The sequence below is a fragment of the Sander lucioperca genome, chromosome 15 (assembly GCF_008315115.2).
Source record: "Sander lucioperca isolate FBNREF2018 chromosome 15, SLUC_FBN_1.2, whole genome shotgun sequence".
NCBI lineage: Eukaryota > Metazoa > Chordata > Actinopteri > Perciformes > Percidae > Sander > Sander lucioperca.
Window position 1 is genome coordinate 17,939,094 of NC_050187.1, and position 23,913 is coordinate 17,963,006.

The 23,913-nt window shown below is 38.4% G+C and overlaps 1 protein-coding gene across 6 annotated transcripts in view; it reads right to left on the reverse strand.

The window, feature by feature from the left end:
- The window catches only part of prim2 (DNA primase subunit 2), a 27,175-nt gene continuing 3,262 nt past the window's right edge, over positions 1-23,913 (reverse strand). For 4 of the 6 annotated variants that reach the window (XM_035992742.1, XM_035992740.1, XM_035992744.1 and 1 more), the window contains exons 4-15: positions 23,673-23,764; positions 23,450-23,570; positions 21,988-22,083; positions 19,549-19,686; positions 13,531-13,598; positions 12,021-12,093; positions 11,513-11,698; positions 4,621-4,747; positions 4,279-4,361; positions 3,162-3,230; positions 650-909; positions 1-539 (exon numbers count right to left, since the gene is read on the reverse strand). In XM_035992742.1, the coding sequence (XP_035848635.1) occupies positions 682-909; positions 3,162-3,230; positions 4,279-4,361; positions 4,621-4,747; positions 11,513-11,698; positions 12,021-12,093; positions 13,531-13,598; positions 19,549-19,686; positions 21,988-22,083; positions 23,450-23,570; positions 23,673-23,764 (1,281 nt within the window). In that variant the 3' untranslated portion in view covers positions 1-539; positions 650-681. The remainder of the gene's footprint in view (positions 540-649; positions 910-3,161; positions 3,231-4,278; positions 4,362-4,620; positions 4,748-11,512; positions 11,699-12,020; positions 12,094-13,530; positions 13,599-19,548; positions 19,687-21,987; positions 22,084-23,449; positions 23,571-23,672; positions 23,765-23,913) is intronic. The other 2 variants (XM_031303361.2, XM_035992741.1) reach the window with 2 other exon arrangements.

A 23,913-nucleotide genomic window follows, 5' to 3' on the forward strand; every position in this document is an offset into this window, starting at 1 on the left:
TCCTGACCACGTATGCTTTGAATAAATTGCATTGTGTATTATGAGGCAATATTCCAAGGCGGCATAATACAACTGTGGAAATTGTTTATTTTCATCCATCCCCCTGCCACCATTCATCCACACTCCTGCCAGCAAATACAATGACATTGTTTCTGAGACAGCTGGGAAATGTTCTAGTCATCACCCCCACAACCACATCTCTGCCAAAACACTGGTCTGAACTCAGCAAAGCCAATTCCAGTGCACAGAGTGAAAACAAGGAAAGAATAACTGAGACTACGTTGACACTTGACCTAAGCAGCTAAATTAATGACAGCGTGTCACTAACAAAGAATTTGAAGGTAGAAAACTCTACTTTGGTCTGCTGTTGAAGTTTGAATAATGTCCAGTCAAGGCTAACTAAAAGTCTGCTATGTTGAGAACAGACTAACAAGTCGTGGAGAAATTACTGATATGCAACTTTAATTCTTAACGTCATGTACAGGGACTTTTAAAATACTCAACTCAAGTTAGAATATATACCACCCCAACCTCCGTGTGTGTGTGTGTGTGTGTGTGTGTGTGTGTGTGTGTGTGTGTGTGTGTGTGTGTGTGTGTGTGTGTGTATATATATATATATATATATATATATATATATATATATATATATATATATATATATATATATATATAAAAAAAAAATCAGGCATCTTGAAAGAAAGAGTCCAGTTCCTCCGTCACCTCGGCCAGTTCCTGGGAGGCGTTTGCTGCTGCCTCTGGAGCTGCGCTGGGTCCTCTGGTGGCAGAGTTTTCTTGTGACCTCTGTGGAATGTCCATCTCTCGCTTTAGGTCCTTGCCTCCACCCAAAACTTTCTGGCTCTCTATAAAGTACTGGTTGGGGTGATTGAGTGAGAAACTGGCATCCTCCATCTGCCCAACAAAATACAGAAAACACAGGAGAGGAAGGAGGAGAGAAAATAAGAACAGCAGTGGTAGCTTTCACAGAAGTGGCAGGTTGGTAGCATACTGATTGATTGATTCAATGTTATGCCACCTTTTATGAGATGGCCATTAAACAGCTGCTTCATCGGGGATGATATGGAATGGTTTGCTAATTTACTAACAATTTACTAATTTATTAACAATTATGAGGACAGCGGGCTTTCATGGCTAAATTAGCGAGCTAATTCAGTGAAAAGATGAAATGCCCTTTCAGGAAATTAAATGTCAAAATCACTCATGAGGAGTTTAAACCTATGAATCAATGAACAGATGAAGTTCGTGCTCTTTCTCAAATGCTCTTCCTGAGACCTTTTCCATAATTTTTAAGCATTTATGTATTTGTGATTGATGTTTTCAAAACCGTTACCATATTACAATGATAGATTTGTACACAACAGCCTCAGCATCTTCCATGTGCCATATCAAGGTCGGTAAGGAGACATTTCAATTTGCTGTTGAACAACTGGAGTAAAGAAAATAATTTTCGACGTAATTTAATAGGGTACTATGTGGGTGTTTAACAGCTTAACATTTTTTTATTTTAATGTATCTGCATGGGGCTGAAAGGGTTGTTTATCAATACACACAAATCATAACACACTTCTGTTAAATCTTTGCTTTTATCACCTAGTAGCCCCATAAGAATGTGAATTTAATGTGCATACATTGTCCTGTGAAGCAAATTCATTCAGAGTCAATAACAAGCAAGCCATGTAGCCCAGGATTAAAACTGTACTCCCCACAGTAGGGTTAAAAGGAATTAAAGGAAAAGTTCGACATTTTGGGGAAAAAAGCTTATTCGCTTTCTTGTTGATAGTTGGTATGTATGTTAAGCTGGAGCCAGGAGTGGAATAGCTTATTTTAGCTCCTTAACTTCCTTTAAAAACAAACCTCATCATTATTTCATTTATTTTTGTGTATGAATGAAAGGAATGAGACACACTAGGCTCGTTCAAGATGAGCCAGGTCTGCGCAGAATCGATCACCGGCGATCGGTGTCCAATGCATGCCGGTTAGATTTGTTGATCCCGACTTGCTCTGATGTCATGCACACGTGGGCAACGATAACCTCACGAGATCAAGGCGGCCGCAGTTCTGAGACGCAGGCAGCGCAGTTGCTTTTCACCGACTGCAAGACCCAGGCGGACCCAGGGCATGCTGGGAAACGCCGGCCTCTCAGCTGATCTAACAGCTGATTGGTTCAGAATCGACTCAACATGATGGCGTTTTATATCAACTTTTTACTTTGAATTGGAGGGATTTAAACTATTTGTCTGATTTGAAGGCTTATTCTGTACAAACCACATGTTGTGTGGCTGATAGTTATGTTTAGAAGTCAGAGAGACAAAACAAACTGGAGACTGTGTACAAGCTGATATATGGGTCTGATAACATTTTATTAAATCAGAATCGGACCACAGTGTTTCTGTGACTTCCTGTTCAGCCTGAAGGCTGCTAGAATCGGCTGGAAACTGTCCGACTTGACAGCGGACTTTTGTCACCCCCCCTCCCCGCTGCTATCACCTGCTCTCGTCCATTTTACAGGTGAGGCGCAGTTCATCTCGAACAAGCCTATTGTGTTATTTATTGACCTTTAGAGATACTGGCAATATAGGTGGGTTTTTTGAAACCGTTTTAGCCTTTATGCTATGCTAATCTAATCGTCATCTAGCTTCATACTTAGTGTACAGACATATGTTTAAATCGATTCTTCTCCTCCAACTCTCAGCAAGAAAGCAAATAAGTGTATTTCAGTACACTTATTACAATAAACATGTAATGCCATGTAAAAAGCAGATCTGTGTCAACAACTAAACTGTCAAACTCAGCTGAATGTCATGTATTTAAAGTCACAAAAAAGAAGTTTTAAGTTTAAGATCTCTTTTCTTTTTCAATCTCTGCTTCTCTTTAAAACCAGGACCTTGAGTGTGACTGAAAGGGACGATGACTCAAGCATCCAAACTAAAACAGATTAAATTAAATAAGTATCCACAGGGGGCAAAATAAATGAAAATGCTATAATAAACCAATAGAAATTAAGTGGCTATGACAGCCAGCTAATGATGGAGGTGATGACAGTTCTGGGTTTCTCCTGAGCCTTCATGCATGAGATGTAAGGACCAAACCCCTGCCTCTGACACAGGCAATTACACCCCGCTTCAAATTAAATCTGCACTTACATTGTGTGTCAGCTCAAAGTACTTCTGGCACGCCAGCTGATAGTGCATCCCTTTAACCAGCTCCAGGATCTGCAACAAAAAAGGTAGAGGATAGAAAAAGAGAAGATGGCAGGTTAGGTTCAAATGGGACTCTTTTCTTACACTGTTAAGCCTTCGATACTGACACAGTACATTGACAGAAGATATTGTCAACATTTTATGTTGTTGCAGCCCCATATTCAAAATTGTTTTAATTGGCTTTCAGTCAACTACCTACACAAACATTCCTCATGAATCATAATGACAGCAGTGAATACATCCTTAAGGAGATATTTGCAAAGGTAATGAAAACAGAACACAGACTTATTTGGGCTAATTTTAATATTCATGCCCTGAGTCAACTCTTTGTAGAATAACCGTTGGCAATGATTACAACTTCTGGTAGGCTGCATCTCAATTCTGGGATTTTCTGGTTTTCTAAAGCTCTGCAAAGTTGAAAAGAGAAGATGTGAGCAGATATTTTGAAGCCCAGTCTTTGGCTGGGTCACATAAGAGCTTTCACATTCTTGTACTAAAAGCACTGCAGTTGTTAGCGTGACTCAGGGTGACTGACCTTCTAAAAAAAGAAATCCAAGGTCTTCAGCACTCACTAAGAGAGACCTCTCTGAGGAATCTGCCCGTATTTGGCTCATTCATTATTCCCCTCTATTCCCGAAAGCTGCCTCCAGCGTGATACTGCCACAAGCGTGCTCAACGCAAGTATTAGATCAGTGATGAGCTGTTCTTAGTTTCTGCCAGATAATGCAGTTGTAATTATTTTGGTTTAATGGAATTAGGGCTGGACCCAAATATTCGACTATTCTTTCATTGGGTATTTGATTTCGAAGATTGACATGCATTCTGTAGAGACGTTCATAGATTAATCCTAATCACTTTGGTGATCCTGACTTCTCATCTAGCAACTTTGACACCAGCAGGTCAACGTTTCACTTATCCTGTGATATACAGTATAAGGTCCTGTATATTCCTGCGTTTTTGCTATATGTAGATATTGTAAATGACACGTTGGTAAGACTCAACTTCTCAGACCAACTGCTCTCAGCCACTGTAGTCCTACTGTAGACAGGACGGCACCCACCTGACTGATCCCACTGGGAGACACCTTGTAGAACTGAAGCTTCTGCTTCAACAGTTCTGGCTCACTGTGACGGAAAGGACATCCTACAAACACAAAATGATTTATTTTTTTTAATGGATATATAAATTAACAATTAACGTACCATGTTACATGTTTCGCTGATGGGAGGAGACCGAAATGTGAAAACTATATATGCAGAGATTTTGGTAATAGCAATGTCCACAGTCAGTTGTGTCACCATTTCCAAGCAAAGTACATTAACTAAAAACTAAAAAGCCTGATAATGGCAGTTGAGTGGCTCGTCTCACGGGTAATGGCTTCTTCCAACAGCCATCAACTCACCATGATGGTCGCCTTGGCTGGGTGGGTTTGATAAAATCACCTTCATGCAACTGTAGGGGGTGTAGTCTGTTCGCTTGCCCTCTTTGCCAAACATGTGGCGGATGCTGTAGGCATATGCTTTGTCAAACTAGATAGAGAGAGAGAGAGAGAGAGAGAGAGAGAGAGAGAGAGAGAGAGAGAGAGAGAGAGAGAGAGAGAGAGAGAGAGAGAGAGCGCATTAGTGAGGATAGGATGAGTGTAAGAGAGACAAGGTTGGGGTGAAAAGAGACATTGCATACATCATGTCAGTTTTGACAGGGTGTTTTTGTCAATGAAATATAGAGCTATTAGAGAGAACCTGCTGTAGAGGTGTCGTCACACTCGAGATAGCCAAATTATGGATTTCGTTCAATACTTCTCATTGCTTTTGCCCTTTGTCCTGCAGAGTACTTTGATACAATATGAAAAATATTTTTAAATAAAAGAATACATGTAGTAACTCCCAATACAATGCACCAGTATTCAGTACAATGCATCCACTATTCCTACCTAAAAAAACCCTTGTTTAGATGTATATGGACATTATAGCTATATAAATATATGTATACTGTATATAAATTACAAAAAAAAGCAGTGTAAAGTTGCGGCTCCTTGTCACATTTCAGATGTCCTTAAGTTGCTATCACTTTCACCAAAGAGATACTTCCCATCTAAACATCTCTGGTGATCAATTTAATGAGCTGTCTGAGGCCCAAAGAGATACAATAACCCTTTATTTCTCAACATAAGCAAAGACCAGAGAAAGGTCCAAAAAAATAGAAACAGATTTCAGAACTTCAGTCGTCTTTCCTTTCCCATTTCCCAAATTTATTTTGTGACCCATCGGAGGGGGGGTGGGGGGGGGGGTGGACCCTTTGGTTGGGAACCACCAGACTTAAATTCAATTAAACTATGTGAACTACTGATTTAGTAGCTGGAAACATCTTTATATGATCTCTAAAAAAGCAACACATCAATGCCAAGGTCACAAGTGACTATCAATAAACTATAAAGTGCCAGAAGTCTGCAAATCTTCACACCATCTTCTGTCCAGCTTGTTCCGAACCAAAAAACCCTTCATACTTTTTTGATCGGGGTCATTCTACACAATCTTCACAGTGAACTCCTTTTATATGTACAGAGTTCATGTGACACCATTAAAAATGATTTACAGGAACCCTGCCTCTAAAAACCCAACAGTAAAAATGCATACAGTGTGCTTCGACAGTGGCAGAACACAATCATGACTGCTCCCATCAAAACACATTAATGTTGCAATAAAACCCTTGAGCTTGCTAATGTGACAAGCTGCAGCAGCAATTCACAAATCCATAAAATCTTCAAGTAGAATAAATCAAATATTAATTATGTAGAGCTTCGAAGGATTCAGGAGGCTGTTTCCTGATTTAAGACCCCCCTACTCTATTAAAACGGATCTTGGAACTCCACTGGCACTAAAGTGTGTTTAATATGTATTATGTGAAATAATTAGGACATAAAAAAGATCCTAGGTGGTCTAAAAAAAGTGATGCTAAGACTTAGAAATGATATGATATTAAACTTTCACTTCTAGGTGAGATGGTGATTAAAGATATAACTTCACAAGAACAAAAGATTATACGTCAACTCTTTCTTAAATGCTGGAATTAACCACAAACAGCAGATCTGATTGAGCATTTTTCAACTTGTCATTTTCTAAAAACATTTGATTTGTCCTCAAAAACAGTATTCAGATCCCCCTTGGTGTCAGATAGTTGTACAAAGCAAATCCTATTTGTTACACATAAAATGCAACTCCTCTAAATAGAATATATTTTCAGTGTTCCTTTTAATCACCAACTGTGTTCCTACACTTCAGCCCACCCTGCATATACTCTTAACACGGCTGACCTGACTGAGGGAATTCAGAAGTCTAAACACAAGCACAAAAGCTACATTAAAAAGGAGCAGAGCCACGGCTCTTCTAGTGCACATTTTGGCTCTTGGGGCTACATCACTGGAACATCCCCCCACACTCTAGGACACATTCACAAAAACCTGCAGCGACGGAGACAGAGAAATAGGACACAATCAAAAGGGATTACGTACGTGTGTGTGCGTGCGTGCGTGCATGTGTGTGTAAACTTGGCATGGCTTCTTAGGCTCTGTCCACAGTGACTGATGTGCCTGCAGCTCCAATTCCTTGTATATGTAATACCATTAAAATACTTCCCATTTTAATCTGTACTGCAGGCTTTTCAGAACCTAAAAACAATAAAAAGGTACGGGAGTATAAAACACTTCCAAGTGTGCACAAGGTAAGAAGCGAAGCGGTTGATAGGCTTTTGAAAAAGGTCATTTACACACAATGCACAAGCAGAATGTTAAACTAAGAGCCAATGGAGACAAATTAGAACTGCAAAGTCTCTAAAACAAACAGTGTGACAAGCCTGCTTCAAACCCCAAAAGCTGCACATTGCATCTCAAACAGTAAAAGATCTTAATGCCATTGAAAACTTTTTTGTTAAGATTCTAATGATTTAGTTTTTTGTTTTATAAGTTGTACCTGTTGTCACATAATTACAGAAAGACAGCAAAAAAACATCAGTGCTCTCTGTCTGTCCTGAAATTTCTGTTACTAGTCAGCCTACACATTCAGCGATATCGATATAGTGTCTGTGATCAGCTATGTATCCGCCTGGTCTTAGTGTGTCTTTCTCACTGAAAGCAAATGCCACTACAACTTGTATATTCGGCATGAGCACTGCAATTTTTTTGACTTTTTATTTTCAATCATTTATATCCGATAACGTAACGTATTGGTCGACATTCTGTTTATTTAAGGTTTGGGATCATAAATGTCAGGTTGTTCAAATAGTAGCACTATTCTTTAAGCCACTCACTATGGAAGATAAATGGCACAAGGTCTTAGCAGGAGTTTCCTAAATCCTAATGAATGAATGTCCCTACTACAGTATCTAGTTAACATTGTTGTCTTGTACATTATAATCTTTCTGAAAAGGAAAAAAGCACAAAAAACTAAACACAAAATAGTCTCTCTTGCATCGCTTCAAGACAAAAGTGAAGTAAAGAATCAGGATATATTTGTATACAGGATTGCAGAAGGAGCTAGCAGCTACTTTTAAATGTGCTGAAAGAAACAGTGAAAAAATAACATGGTGTACATTTGTAACCCAACTTTACGACCAGTTAATATAAAGTGTCATCTAATGAAAGTCTTTCATTGTTGGGAAAGACCCCAGAGCAAATCAAAAACTAGAATGTGAAAAAATGGTGTCAGTTAGTGGAAATTAATTAACCTGAAGTTAACATCTGTAAAACAAGCAGTTCAAAAGCGTCCCACCCCCCAAGGCAATACAGCACACTTAAATGTGGTTCAAATAGACCCTCCTTCAAATGAATAGGCTATATAAATGGATAGATCAAGTTGATTTCATCAATTTTCTCACTCCCTCTAGTCTAATATTACATTGCCTCGTCCTTCAGGCCTCCCTCTCGGCATCGCTGCCTCCCATCTTTTTCCTCTGTGCCTGTCGCATACTAATGAGCGGGCTTTGTGCAGCATGCCACAAAGTGCAGTCCCTGACTTAAACACATACATCATTGTGAGAGCTGCGGTCTGGTCAGCACCATTCTGCTGCCTCTGCTGTGCAACAGCAGAGGCAGCTGCCTCTGCTTTGTTTGTGCAGGCGGCTTTGTGCACAGCCCATCACACTTTCTCTGGAAGCTTGTACATGGGAACCAAGCCACCTTTAGAAATGGATACAGCGTACTGTAGTTGCCATGAGGCTCTAACTGAGAGCCAATAGCAGAGATACAAGGGCAGGAGAGACTGGAGGAAGGATAGACAGACACTGCTTTTTTTAGTCTAAAAACATGCTTTAACAGGTGTCAGTGACAAAGCTGCACAAAAGATGTAGAAGATGAAAAACCTTACAAGTGACAATGTATGTGATTTTCGAACAGCAGAAAAAACAACAAGAAGGACTCTCTGTGTATCTTTGTGCATCAAAGTCTGGTCCGAATTCTTTGATGCGACTTCTCATAACTGAAACTGTGGCACCAGCAGGAAACGGGGGCTCAAGATCTCCCCGCAACATGCCAGGACACTTTGTCTGGCTGATGCAACACATGTCCCCGGACTGGAAAGATTACATGGAGTGACATGCCAGCCATGTGATCTACTACTTCTACAAATCATTATCGAAAGACAACATGCCTCGGGGATCAAGGCTCACCACACGCAGTACTGTGCCAGATAGCTGCACACGGTTTTTTAACTCTAATTAAATGATTTCTTGGCACTCACCTTGCACCCTGTTAATACTGAATCTTTTGATGAGCACCCAAAAACGGAAACACACTTATGTGTGAGATTAAGCGGTAGTTATCAGTTGTGGTCAGATGGACAGTATCTGTTAAGTTACAGTTACAAAATATTATAATATAATTATAAAAACAACTTACATGGCTGAAAAGTCTCTCATTGTGTCAGTGCAATCAGACCATGCTGGTCCAAGCTGGAGCAGTATTTTTATACATGTATATTTAAATTCAGTAATCATAAAAATAAAGAAGCAGATCATCTTAGAATATGTTTTTATGATTATGAACCTGAAGATGGTTTAAATAGTGTGTGATTTGCCCATACATTTGGTTTATATTCAGGGAAACTGAAGGCATTCTGTACATAAACTGATCAAATTAGAGCTGCAACTATCAATTTTCATTATTGATTGACCTAACGATCTATCGTTTGGTTGAAAAAAATGTCAGAAAACAGTAAAATAAAATCACCTCGATGCTTAATAGATTATCAAAATAGTTGCAGATAAATCTTCTGCCGATTGACTAATTGTTTAAGCTCTAGTCAAAATCCATAAATTGTAACTAAGTGTTTTACTTTTTAAACTTTTTTTAATATTTGAATTTAGTTTTTACTTCCATAGACCATGGCACAGAATAAAGTTAACTCACTTGAATTGACTTTAGAGTGCATCTCGTAGGAGACATGATATCATCTCAACAAGGAATTCTTAAGTGGCTGCACTGAGGACCGAGCATAACAAAACTCAAAAGCCACAGTGAAGTTTGAATCCTCCATATCTCACTTAGAAAGGCCAGCCTTGAGGCGAGGCATACAGGGATGTTCTAACAATCTTTAGTGTATGCTGTACAGTCCTATCTGTAAAAGCAAATCGATACAATCTGAGCAGTTATCTATTTACAGGCAGTTATTTTCTTGACAGCTTAGCTTGAGTACATGGTTCAGTCATCTAACCTTATAAATGCCGATGCAATTTCTTATTAAATAAGTCAGACACACTGTGTAACAACGTTTCTGCAGCAACCCGAGGCTGTGGAATGTTAACAACATCATGTCAGAACTAGCCCAGGCTCATTTTAAATACATTAACATTTAAAGCATTACAACAAGAATACACAGCATGAAATTCTGTCTGTTCTGACCAAACGGTTCCATCATGTGGAGGCTCCTGTCACAGTTGTCTCTTATTCGCATAAAGTAGTGGTTCTCTTCACGCAGAACTAATTTTAATGTCTTTCCTGTGTCTCTGTCTTCTATTGAGAGACAAAATATCTGAACCCACAACCACTTAAAGTCCTCATTTGCCTCAACACAGTTAACTTTATTATTATCAATACAGCTTTGATGGGGTCACTTCATCACCAATGAAACAGCAACACCCATTTAAGTGTTGAATAGCACTCTGGAGAAGCATTCAGAGATCAAGACCGCGGTCCTATATTGAATCTGGCGTTAAAGGATAATCTTTCAAAAAATGAACAAAAAAACTCTCTGGGTATTGTATCAGGTTGTATAACATTTGGAAAAGCCTTTAAAACCAAATGACCTTTTACAACAAACTATTTGGTAAAAGTCAAAAAACAATATACCGTAATACAATTTTGAAAATAATGTTGGATAAAGTAAAAACAGTGGCATCTGGCCAAGTCCCTGGGTTATTGCATAATTGTCATGCAGTTCTTTTATTGAACATGTAGTTATGATTTTAATATAAAAATACCATTTCATTAGTCATTTACCACCCTCCCTCTTTGTTTTAATGTGTGTGTGTGTGTGTGTGTGTGTGTGTGTGTGTGTGTGTGTGTGTCTGTGTATGTATGTATGCATAGTTATACACTCATATTTGTCAGCACTCTTCACTTTTATTTTAAGTCCTAAGGACAAAATGTATTATAGTATGTTACAAATATGTACTAAATTACGTAAATGTGACTGTATGGTGAGAGGGGTTATGAGTAGGGGTGTGCAAAAAAAAAAAAAATCGATTCACATTCGAATCGCGATTCAAGCTCTACCGATTCAAAATTGATTCACAGAATTCCAAAAATCAATTAATATTGTTTAAATTGTATGTCTACTGCAATCACATGGGAAAAGTAACTACAGTTACAGACTGTGAATCTGTTTTAAAATAAACATCGAGAATCGTTTTTGAATCGAAAATCGATATCGAATTGAATTTTGAGCCTGAAAATCGATATCGAATCGTGACATTTCCTGAATCGTGGACCCCTAGTTATGGGGTGGATGGGGCTGGTACAATATCACAGAACTTCCTTGCGCTGTTACACTTGTCACTGTAATTCTGTTCAATTCTGTGCAAAAATACCAATAAAGAAATTTTGGATTAATATAACAATACATCCCATAAACACCTCCTCTTACTAAAAGTTGCAGTGGCATTTGGGTGAGAGGGCAGCCCACGTCAACAGTTAAAAAAAAAATTGAGTTTGGATTTACAACAAATGTAACTTTAAAAAGGTCAAAAAAATATATATATATATATATATAAATAATATATATTATAGAATTCATGGTCACCATTACCTTGTCTGCATCCACTTTGCCTCTTATGAACTCTGACCTCCAGAACTGCAGAGCTTGCTCCAGAGAGAGGCCGATGCCTTTGAGGAACAGGCCGTACTGCATGCGACCACCATGGCGGAGATGGTGGTTCTCTCTGAGGGACTGGTGGAGCTGCCTCATGCAGAGTGGGAATGACTTCCCTGAAAGCTGACATCAGACAACAATTAATGAGCCAATATGCAGATATGGACTACTATAATTTACCTGTACCTGTAAAGGTCCGTTTTTATTCTCGCTTGATTTTTCTTCTTTTATTTTATTTCATATCTTCCTTTTCTATGGGGCACATGTTACATAATGTGACCTGATTGATTAAAAACTGTAGTTGCACTAAATAGACTTTATTCATTCTAGCTCTGGGCCACCAGATATAAATATACAAACCTCATTTCTCCCCTTTTACACCATTTCCAGGCAAAATGGCACCTTGAACTTGACATTTGAAGAGTAGATGGTCAATGCAACTTACTGAATCAATTTGTTCCAGGGAGATTTTTCCAACATTCTTCTGGATGCTGTAATCCTGTCCCACATAGGCATGACTAAAATAAGAAAATATTTAAAAACACATCAGGACTGTGACAAATAAGCAATGTTAATACAATTTTAGAAGCAGTCAGGGCTGCCATGACATCTGATATTTGTCTTTTTTAAAGAAAATAAGACCTGACACTAAAGACTGGAAAACATCATTTAAAAAAAAAAAAAAAAAAAATATATATATATATATATATATATATATATATATATATATATATATATATATATATATATATATATAAATAAATAAATAAATAAATAAATAAATATATATAAATATAAAACACTGTAACCTCATGCCAAAAAAAAAAGTTAACTGCTAAACTGCTATCAGTAGATTTTAAGTCAAAGACTTTGGCAAACCATTGAGTCCTGTATGGCAGTGCTTTACATCACATTGTTCCCTCTACCATAGAGATTAGTGGCCTGCCCACTAATCTCAACAACCTGCCCACTAATCCCCATCAACAATCAGGCAACACGACTTCTTACACCCCTATATTCATTTTCTTGCTTTTATCTAAAGTAAGATAAACACCCTCATTGGGTTCTGAGCTGCTCTCCTTTGCTATTGAAGCTGAAATGAATGCTGCTGCTATTAAGCCACTATTTAATGCAAACCCCTGTGCTGTTGCTGATTGAAATTCATTTTCAAATGGTGAGATAGCGGCAGTTCTATTGGTTGATCAAACATGATAACTTTATGGACAACTTAGGTGCTTTTTTATTTTACAGATGTGTAAAATTGAAAATTTTGCAATGGAGGACTGATAAAAGAAGATGCAGTTTTAGTGAAGTACTTAGATGAAGCAGCATTATTGCATTTTGGGTGAGACCTAACCCTCTAACAAATTGTGATAAGAAACAGCTTTTACAGCACCATTCCCGTTTTATGGAAAACCATTTGCACACACATCACTGATCAGCTCTGATCAGTTGCTAAACAGAAAGTACGTATCCAAACCATATGGAATTTTGTTTATGTAGTGTGCATACGGAGCTGTTTAATCTATTATTGTCACCATTGGAATGCACCCTTGTACAAAACTTACGGCTATTATAAATCAATTAAGTAATCTATCCCAAATATAACTACTGGGGGAAAACATGGCCCCCACCACGCATCAACCAATACAGAGATACAGTACAGTGCATGAGAACTTGTAGGAGAAACACAAGTTGCATATAGTCCCAATTACTTCAAGACTGAGTAACTTTAACATAGGAATAGATAATGATGCACACAGCCAGGCACCCCAAGTTCCCACAACATCTGGACTTATCTACCGGGACAGATTGGGTTTACTCAGACCAGCCACACGCCCCCAATGTTCTTTGGTGCCAAAGATCAATCCTGCTAAATCTCTTTTTCAACAGAGTTCTGGCAAAGTGGCAGCAAAGTTATTAATCCTGCTGCTGCTGCTGCTGCTTCTGCTTACCTGAGATGGTTAAGGAGCGGTTGGAGCCGTTCATCAGAATGCACTGCTGGTAGCGAGCGGGCTGTCAACTGCAGATGAGATCAACATCACATGATGGTCAATAGTGTAGGTCACTACAGCTTAATATTGCAGGTTAAGTGCAAATATTAAGTACTACACAGAACGATAATTAAAATACAAGGCCACTGCTTAGTAATTTAAGCAAGTTAAATAAACTGCATTTGAGTTTGTTTAAAGAATGTTTATTTAAACTTGACATATGAAATGTAACTGAATGATTGACGGCGGTACTAGAAAGTGAGGGGCCTTTAAAGTGATAATGTTAAAATTCCCTTAGCTGTAAAACAAGCTACCATTTTCTGACTTGAGCAAATGATCATACATCTCACACATAGTGACACCATCTTAAATTATCAGTAGCATATAAAACAACTTAAGTGATTCCTTACAACTCGCCCTCTACTCCTGACATTTGGTTATCACATCCTGTCTCAGTCTGAACATGTATAGATCAGCTAGATGTGAACTTTTTCAGCTGTGAGCCTGGCAGTATGCACATCCCTCCGAAACAAAAAGCTTTACTTAGTCTAATTGCTACATGAACATCACTTAAATCAGCAAACAAGCAAGAGTCCACAGTCTAAAATATTTCAAGGACTGCCTTACACATACACAACAAATGGCTTAATATATATCCATTATTTTCTGTTCAAATGAACATCAAACCAATGACTGGAGTCGTATGGAGAAGCAACTTTCAATTTTATGCCTTTTTAATGACACATTTTCTGCGATGTCCCCTTGTCGTCCCCAGTGGAAGAGAATAACCATAATAGTAACACAGAAACAGTCACAATGGCACAGTTTCAAGAAAAATTGTTTTGGAGCATTATTCCATTCCAACAGTTAGTGGTCCGGATAATTACCAGGAAATGGGAGAATGGCGGAACTGGACTAACTTGCTCTTTTTATTTGTTTTTCCCCTTTTGTCATTTGGAAAAGATTGTCTTGCCTGTCCCATGATGCAGGACATGTTTAAGCAATTTAAGTGAATGTGGCCCACTATGCCAACCATAATACAGAGTCAATAACTTTTTAAACTACCTCAACTACACACAATCTAGTGCCCAATCATAATTTGGCAATTTGGTGTTACTCTGCATGCATTCTGAGTTTAGTAAACTACATGAAAACTACTCTCAGAAATCACTATTGTGTAATTCTGTTAATTAAGCACATTCCATGGGGCCAGTAGTGAGATTTAGATGAGTTCTCTAATTTGCCAAAAGGCATTTTAGATTACTGGCTAAACAAAGCCCACTCTTTGTCATGAACACAGGCATTACCTGGAAACACACTCATTGAAAAGTGACTACACCCAAAGCCGCAACCTCCGGTGTTGAAAAATGAAGCCAATGCAGAAGTGCCAACAATCTGCAGTTCATTGAGTGACCACATGAGACTGGCTCTAACAGGGAGTCTATCCAACAAATGCCCAACTTTACAGCAGAATTAAACATGTTTACAGCCTGGTTCAAAAAACGATTTTGGTCTCTATAGTCGAGTTCCCCCTTCAATGTCAACCTTATGCATAATTAAGGGTGTTCCGCTTTGAGTGACAGGTGGCCTGCTGTCACAGGACAGCGTATATACAGAAATCCTAGGAGGTAAATTCAATACCTTTTAAAGGGGTGATAGAATGCAAAACCGATTTTACCTTGTCATAGTTGAATAACGACAGTTCGGTCAGTAAATAGGACATACATAGAAGCTCAAAATCCCATTGATACCCCTATCCTCAGCAAATCTCACATTTTGAAACTGCCGCTGAAAACGGGCGAATCTCAACAAAGCTGGATGTTGATGTCATGATCTCAAATCACGCCCCAACATTTGCATAGGCTACACCACTGACCTGAGGTCAGCTTAGTCTTCTGAATCTAGCTAGGTCATGCAGATCTCCAGAGGTCCGCTATTTAATTACTAAATTCACTTCTGAGACTTTTATGCGAGAAATCAACTATGTAGAGGTCAAATATGGGCCGTTTTACGAAAATTGATGGCTAATTGCAAATTTTGTCCGACTGTGTGTCGCAGTTCAGCAGGAGCTCAGCAGGCTACGTGACAGCGGCCGGTGCTGCCTCGCCGCCCGGCATGTCCTACTTCATAGACTTGCTGTGAGCTAGCTGGATCTCCGTCGCGAATGGAAGCGAATGGAAGCTCCATACCCGCGCAACCGGCAAAGTCACCGGTTCTGGGTTACTGGACTACAAAATGCCGAGGCCCTGATGGAGCTCCAGGGCCTGCAGCTAGCCGCGATCTTTAGCTACCCATAGGATGAGGGGACAGTAGCAGCTAACGAAATCCCTAATGTTCACAAAAATGCATTAAATTGAAATCAAACACCATAGTTAGCTTTATAAGACCTTGGGGTAGATGTTATATAAGTGGCATGACGAAATGCAAACTAAATATACTCTAGTAGTCGAGAAACTGTGACTTTCACTGCGTATGGAGGTTGCTGTTTTCTCGTCAGACTGTGTGGAGCTCCTAAAGTCCGACACGTCTTACCAAATTTGCAATTAGCCATCAATTTTCGTAAAACGGCCCATTTTTAAGCTTTATATAGTTGATTTCTCGCATAAAAACGTATCAGAAGTGAATTTAATAACAAAATAGCCCGACAAACAACGTATCACTTTGCAGTGTCTGGAGACGAGACAGCAGGTCTCATATTTCAATGTGTTTCTATGGGGTTCGCTCAAACCAATCAGCGCGCAAATATCTAAATATTCATGAGCATACCATATTTGGAAGAAAAGCTCTTGTTCCAAATAGAGCCATATTCACAGGGTAGTTAAGGACCTAATAAAATAGCATTCAGGCAATTTTCAGCCCAACCAATGTTACATACCCTATTAGGAGACCTTAAGGAACAGTGTGAAATACCCTATATAATCATTCTATCACCCCTTAAATACTTTTTAAAACTCTGCGGACACCCTGCAGGAGGCGATCATAGACCGTAGAATTCATTCAGGCCAACTCAGAGCCGCCCAGCTCTACCTCTTTGCCCATTTTTGGAATAGCCAACATTAGATACGGCCAATATGGTGACAGCTGGAGCCACAGGGAGCCGCCCACTCTAAGCTTTATTTTGGCTCTTCGGAAACCTATGGGTGATGTCAAGGAGAAAACATCCATAATTTATACTATTTTTCCTACACGCAAGGGGCAAAACCACTGAACAAAAATTAACTTGTGTTCAAACTGCCAAATTATTTTCTATGAACAAAAGCAATGAACTGCCAGTTCTAAGGTCAACTCAAACAGCTGTTTTGGAAAGGAACTGCAACTGGTATCTCTTTTGACAGAATGTTTTTTATTTGGAAAAAGCGAACTAAAGCAGGACGCATGATGGCAGCCATCTTATCACAGTGATCAGGTCTAATAATTACAGCTGTGTAACAACCAAAAACTACGGGCCCATTTTCAGCAGAAGGTGGACGCAATTATGCAAACACTGATCCCTCATATCAGTTAGGGCTGGGACGATATGCTTTCATCCCGATTCAGTTCTTTCATGATACATGGGTGCCAATTCGATTTGTATTGCGATTTTTTATTTATTGCGATTCAATAGTATTGCTATTTCCTTTTCCTCCTTTAACAAAAACAAAAGTTGAATAATACACTTCTAGAGACAATATTATATGAGACCTCTCTAAAAACTAATTGTTTTCTAAGAAGAATGCACATCACGTCAGTCACTTAGTCTGACATTTATTTAGGGCCTTATGATTTCCGTGATGCGGAAAACGCGGACAGAATCACGGAATCTACACATGAAAACGGAATTCTCTTATACATGCGGAATCGCATGGAATTTGCATATATTTTTTTGAAATATTAAATAAACTATTTTTTCTAGTTTTTTTAAAACAACAAGCGTAGAAAGGTCTCTACCTAAACCATGGCCAAATGGCATTGTTAAACATGTTGCCTAGTAACCATACGTCCTCACGTTCGAGTTTGTTGCACGGGGAAAGAAAATGTTGAAGCGAGTGGTTCCTGATAAGCCAACGGTGGCGAAAAAATTAAGAAACTCTCAATTAACTGCTAAATACCGGGCTGAACAAAAGTGGACAACAACTGTTTTTTAAGTTTTGTCAAAATACTGTGACTGGACCCGCAAAGACGCATCTAACGACCATTTGAAATCAAAAGTTCGTCTCAAGAACAGAGCTAAATCCACAGCGGGCAAATCCCTCCAGGTTACCATTGAGACGACAAAATCAATAGATGCAAGGCGTGAGTTTGTGGAAGATTTTGTTGCAGTGTGTGCTGAACATACCGCTTGAGAAAATGAAGAGGATACGTCCGTTTCTTGTTAAACATTGCAAGCAGGGAGGCGTACTCCCAGAAAACGCCAGCAGCCTGAGGCAGACCCACCTGCCGCGGGTCTTTGACCAGCACATGCAAAAAGTGCTGCAAGAGATCCGTGGAAAGAAAATCTTCGTTGTTGCCAACGAAACCTCTGACAACCGAGATCGCAGTGTCCTCAACATTGTTATAGGTGAGCATCCAAAGCTTTTATTTAGGTCATTTTGAATGTGCGTTGCTGAATATATTAACAGTTTAAATAAAAAAAGCTGAATTGTCATTGAGTTTTTAAAAGGTCAATACTGCTTAGAAGTGAAAAGAAAAGCAAATCCGAAAGGGCTAAAAATGTATCCGAAAACACGGATTTGAAAAAATCATCATTTCATAGTGCCCTATTATTTCATTTGTAAAAAAGTACATAACATATATTTTCTGTATTAACTGCTTTCGGCCTGTTTTGCTGGAAACAGATATGATGTAGTCGCCGTCGGTGGTACCGTATAAACAGAAAATATTTAGGTAAATCATTGGTTTAAAAAAAAAAAAATAATAATAATAATCGATTCCAGGGAAAATAACCGATTTTTAAAAAGATTGCAAAAAAAAAAAAAAAAAAAAAAAAATACAATTTTCCCCAAATATCAATCCCATATTTCCTCCACTATACTATACAAATTCAAAAGTATTTTCAATTCAATTGTATGTAGATTAGGGTGTTGAGATTCCAATCAGAACAGTAATGATTTGCAGGTCTTTACATTGGCATATATTAATCATTTCTTCTCTGTGGCTGTGAGTCACCTATATTGTAGATTTCTTGCACCTCAATAATAGAAAAGTCTATTCATAAACCATATACTATGGTTGGTGAGCATGCGTGTGCCTGTTCCCTAATCAGGAACCCTCACCACGTTGTAACTGAACCTTAGTTGTCTCATCACATGTATTATAAAGAATGCCTCTGGACCCCAAAACACCACGTGCCTCAGGGCATTCAACGCAATGCACAAACATGCCGATTTTGCGCCTTCACAGACCCCATTCCACAGCCTTTGAAAAACATCATGGCCGTAGGGATAATGAGCACAATCATACTAGCTGTCTCCAGTCTCCCCCCCCCAGACATTTTATGTCATGTGCGCATACTTATTCCACTCATTTGAACCCTGCATTTCTCCAGTTTTCCTCAGGGCACTGAAGGGAACAACCATGTTCGCAATTTCATCATTTTCCTTACGGAACCAGACTTACTGTATACACAACATATATTTACATAAACTACATATACTGGGTGGGGACGTAACAAAAACAATATAATGCAAAGGAAGATGTGTTGGAGTGTGTCAGGAAGGTGTTAAATCCATGGTGCTTTATTTAGGTCAGAGTTGTTGTACTGGATTGCCTTATATCTTTAGATGTTTCTATTATTGATTTACAGCCCTGTACATACACATAATATAAAAATAAATTAAAAAAAAATATATATATATATATATATATATATATATATATATATATATATATATATATATATATATATATATATATATATATATATATATATATATAAAAAACACATTTTACATCATACGTTACTCATTTTTTATAAAACAGTGAAGAGCTGGGAACACTTACTGCGAGAGCTTTAGATAGCCTTGTGCGGAAATCGTTGAGAACAATGGTGACAATGTCCTGGTGAGGGATGAATACGTAGCCTGCTTTGAGGTACACTTTCCTTGTTCGCACTAGATCCAGGGCATCTTGAAATGGAACCTTTAAAATAAAACAAGAGTTGGAAAGTAAAAAACGTTTTGAATAATGAATGCATTCAAAAGACATAGATGTTAATATTTCGTTTGAATGCATAGTGACTGTAAGGCCAACACTTTCACAATTTTGGCTGAGTTACGAGGATGTACACTTGGGAGTATGATGATTTACATTCTCTCAACGAACAAGACTGTCAGCAACAAAAAATTTAAAGTCAAGTAGCAGGCCATGACATTTTCCCCTTTCCTTTCCATTTTGTGAACAGACAACTGTAGACTTAAAGCCATTCAACTTTGAAAGGATGTAAAGGTGATCTGTCAATCAGCCAGTTATTTTTTGGGCTGTCCATTTACTGATTTAAGAGATTTCTCCACTATGTGAATATTTAGTGATTCAACAAAAATATGTCAAAACATTTCTTTAGAAGGCAAGATACTGCAGAGTGGAAATTCTACATTTGGGAGAAGATGAATTCTCCAATAAGTTGATTCAAACTGCCTCAGTGACCAATATTTAAATGTTTATTTCATATCATAAGACCAACTGTCTTCATCTGACGAAATATAGGCAAGAGGGCATGGTAGCTAAAGAAAACAAATAGATCTAAGCAGATAACTCAGTGTTTTACAGGCAGTTCACTGCCCTGCTTGACTGACACTCTTGGGCATGTTAGGATTACACACTTGAGTGGTAATTAGTCCAATTCTAACATTGGACAAAGGGCAGAAGTTACGACAAACCAAAGCAACCAATTGCAACATTTTCCAAAAGGATATGTTTTGCTGTGAATTCTACCCATCTTATTTGACACCATCAGTCATTGTGGAAGATTGCAAAGTGTGTGATCTGAGTTGTTACATGTAGCAGCGGTTGATATCTTTAAGACACGTCGGAATGGGACCCAAATTATGTAGACATAGGGTTCATTTATCCAAGTTATCATCTAACCTGTTATACTGTACATTCGTTTGTAATGGTCTTAAAGGGGTACTGCAGTAATTTAGCATTGCACTTCCATAAAGCTGGGAGACTCAGAAAAGACAGATTTAAAAAGGAATAGTCTAAACCAGGGGTGGCGAACCTGTGGCTCTTGAGCCGTATGCGGCTCTCTGCCTTGCCTGTGAGGCTCTTACTGTGTGGCTGGGGGCTGTGTCATTGGTTGATTGTTGTTTTTAACTTTTCTGAAACATACAGTATTTCAGATAAGTAAAAAAAACACATTTGAATGCATCTGCCAATACATTTGCCAATTATTTTAAAATGGAAAATAATGCAGCAGAGTTTTGAGGACAGATTCTGCAACCTGAGGAAAAACAGCGGCCACAGATCACCTTCCTCGTTAACCCTTTCACTGCTGAATCCGATTGTTTGAAAACCCCTTTAGTGACAAATGAGTGAGAGAGTTGCTTCGAGTGGCCACAACCAAGTTCAAGCAAGACCCGAAAAGGATTGTGGATAACAAAGACTGTCAGGTTTCCCACTGAGTCAATCTAAGTGAGAAAAAAAACTATGAAAACTGCTATGTATTATGTCATTAGATCTGGAAGACACTGTTGCTGTTGTAGTGTGGACGTGCATGTGTTGTGTGGCTTTTTGATATGGTGCGTTTTTTTTGTGGCTCTTTATACCTAACTGGTTGGCCACCCCTGGTTTAAACTAAAGCAGCAGAGGCCAAGATATTCTGACTTTTAGTCCTTAGTATGGGTCAATCTCCAAACACACCAGATCTTACATTTCCCATAAGCATCTTTTGTTAGGCCTTCCCTGATTGGTAAACATCATCAGGGTATTCTTTCAAACTTGGAGCGCTCCGTCTAAAGTTTACAAAGGCCGAGTAGTTCCCCTCATAATCATGTCTTCACGTGTTAAACTGGTGGAGTGCCCCTTTAACATGGAAATCCACACTTCTTTGTCAAAGTGAGCAACAACTCAAAATTACATAAAATTGACCAAGTAGCCTAATAATGGACTCATGGGGTAAACACTGGAGCTTTTGATAGGAAATGGGAGAATTCCTTTAAAGATAATTACAGTGAGGAGGGCGATTTTTACAAAATAACATTTCTGGTTGTCTGTTAACATATTAATGTTTAAACTGTCATTTCTTTATTAAAGCTCTGACATTTAGAATACAAAACAGAGTTAATGGTTCTATGTCTAGATGACTTGCTTCTTAATTTGCTATGTGAGAGCTAAAGGAATATACTTTGTAGAATAATACTGCATATAAAAAATGTGTTTTATGGAGGCATAAGCACTTAACATTCTTAGTGGTCTCAATGGAGAGAGTAATGAGAAACTCACCTTGTAGAAGTCCTGATCCTCCACAGTGATTCCACTGACGGCGTAACTGGAGTTGACAAGTTTATCCTGCAGAGCCTTCTTCTCCTCGACACTGATCTAAAGTTATTGATGAGAATGACGAATTTCAGTGAAGCGCTGGACAGACAGAAATGTGCCATTACATTGAAGGCTGAGGTTCATGGAAACCAAACATCATTTTATCAGATGAATACACCATTTTCGCCCTTGCTTGACGCATTATGCTCTGATGAATTATGAAATGGTTAGTTATTGAAAAGTATTCACCTCCATTTTATGAAAACCTGCCACAGTGCTCTCCTTAAGTGGGTCTAAAGAAGCACTTCAAAATCAAAAAGAAACTAAACACATTGTTGCTATTCACATTTGACTAGGATTACTGTGATTGTTACAAATAACATGTATGTACATTTATCTCCTTTGAAATATCATTTGTTCACAAAGGAATCTCTTACCAAACAACGAAATCTCAACATTAAAACTTTCAAGGAAACCCTTAACATCCATGGGTCCTGTTACAGTGATCAAACAGCTCCATCTAGTGGAAATACAACTGAGCACAAATGATACTTTCCCTGCCCTTTTTTGTAGTTTTCCTTTCCTAATACTGACTAATACATGAGTTTCTGTGTCTTATTCGTGAATCATTCTACAATTACTACAGGACCCTACAAAGTCAGAGGAGACAAGTACTGTACAGTATGTCATTTATAATATCAATTAGGGATGTCCCGATCAGGTTTTTTTGCCCTTGAGTCCGAGTCATTTGATTTTGAGTATCTACCGATACCGAGTCCCGATCCGATACTTCTATAATAATTCAACTTTATAATACCTCCAGACCGCAGACATACTCGCACTTTCTGCTTCAAGCTGCTTCCGTGTTCTACTTTGCCGGCATTTAACCAATAGAGTCTCTGCAACAAAGTGATGTCATGCCGCACGCGTTGCTGTTTCTGTGTGGAGTCAAAAGGGTCTAACTCTGTGCCACCGCATAACTATAGATGTGTTAAAAAATAATGAGAATATATATACATATATATCCAAGTCCTGATCGGGAGGTAACGTCCAATTCCGATCGAGTCTGAAACCACGTGATCAGGCCCGATTTCCCATCACGTGATCGGATCTGGACATCCCTAATATCAATGGATATAATTTCAGCTGATATAAAACCTAAGCTCTGCTCATTACTTTTAGTGTCTAAACACAGTCTGGTTCAACTTTGAAGGTTGTATAGAAATGCACACATTCAAATCAGTCCAAACTACTTTAGATTCACAGATGTGGACAACCAATAAGAGTCCCGGAGGTGTAAGTAAGCCTTGGGTAACAAAACAGTTTGTTTGTTTTTTTTAGCAAGAATGAACCCTTTGAGTTACAGTATTTATCTAAATAAAGTACAAAATAGGCTTTCAAAATATTTAAATGAAGATAAACTTACAGTGTCATATTGCAGATTATTTCTGTGAAGAAATTCAAGCTTTTGTTTTGGATGCAGTTCATTGAAGCGGTATCGGAAAAGATCAACTTCCTGTTGTATAAACCACCGTCTCAGATCCTCCCTTTAAGATGCCATTGGGAGCAAACATTTAATCAGTTGCAGAGCATTTTTTTTTTTTTTTTTAAATTTGACAACAAACATTCTACAAAAACTACAGACTTACGTTTGGCAGTAGGCGAGTCTGAGAATGAAGTGGGAGATATGGTCCTTTCTTCGTTTCTCGTATTCAGTTGGTCCACTAGATTTTCGGTCATCCTTAAAAAAGGTTACAGGAAGTACAGTATTTTTAATGACATTCTTTTTCATTACTAAAATAATTTGACAGTCTCAAAATGCTAACAAGTCAATTTGACCTTGTTTGTAGTTGTACATGCTCAACATTTAAGCCATTAAAGTCAATGCTG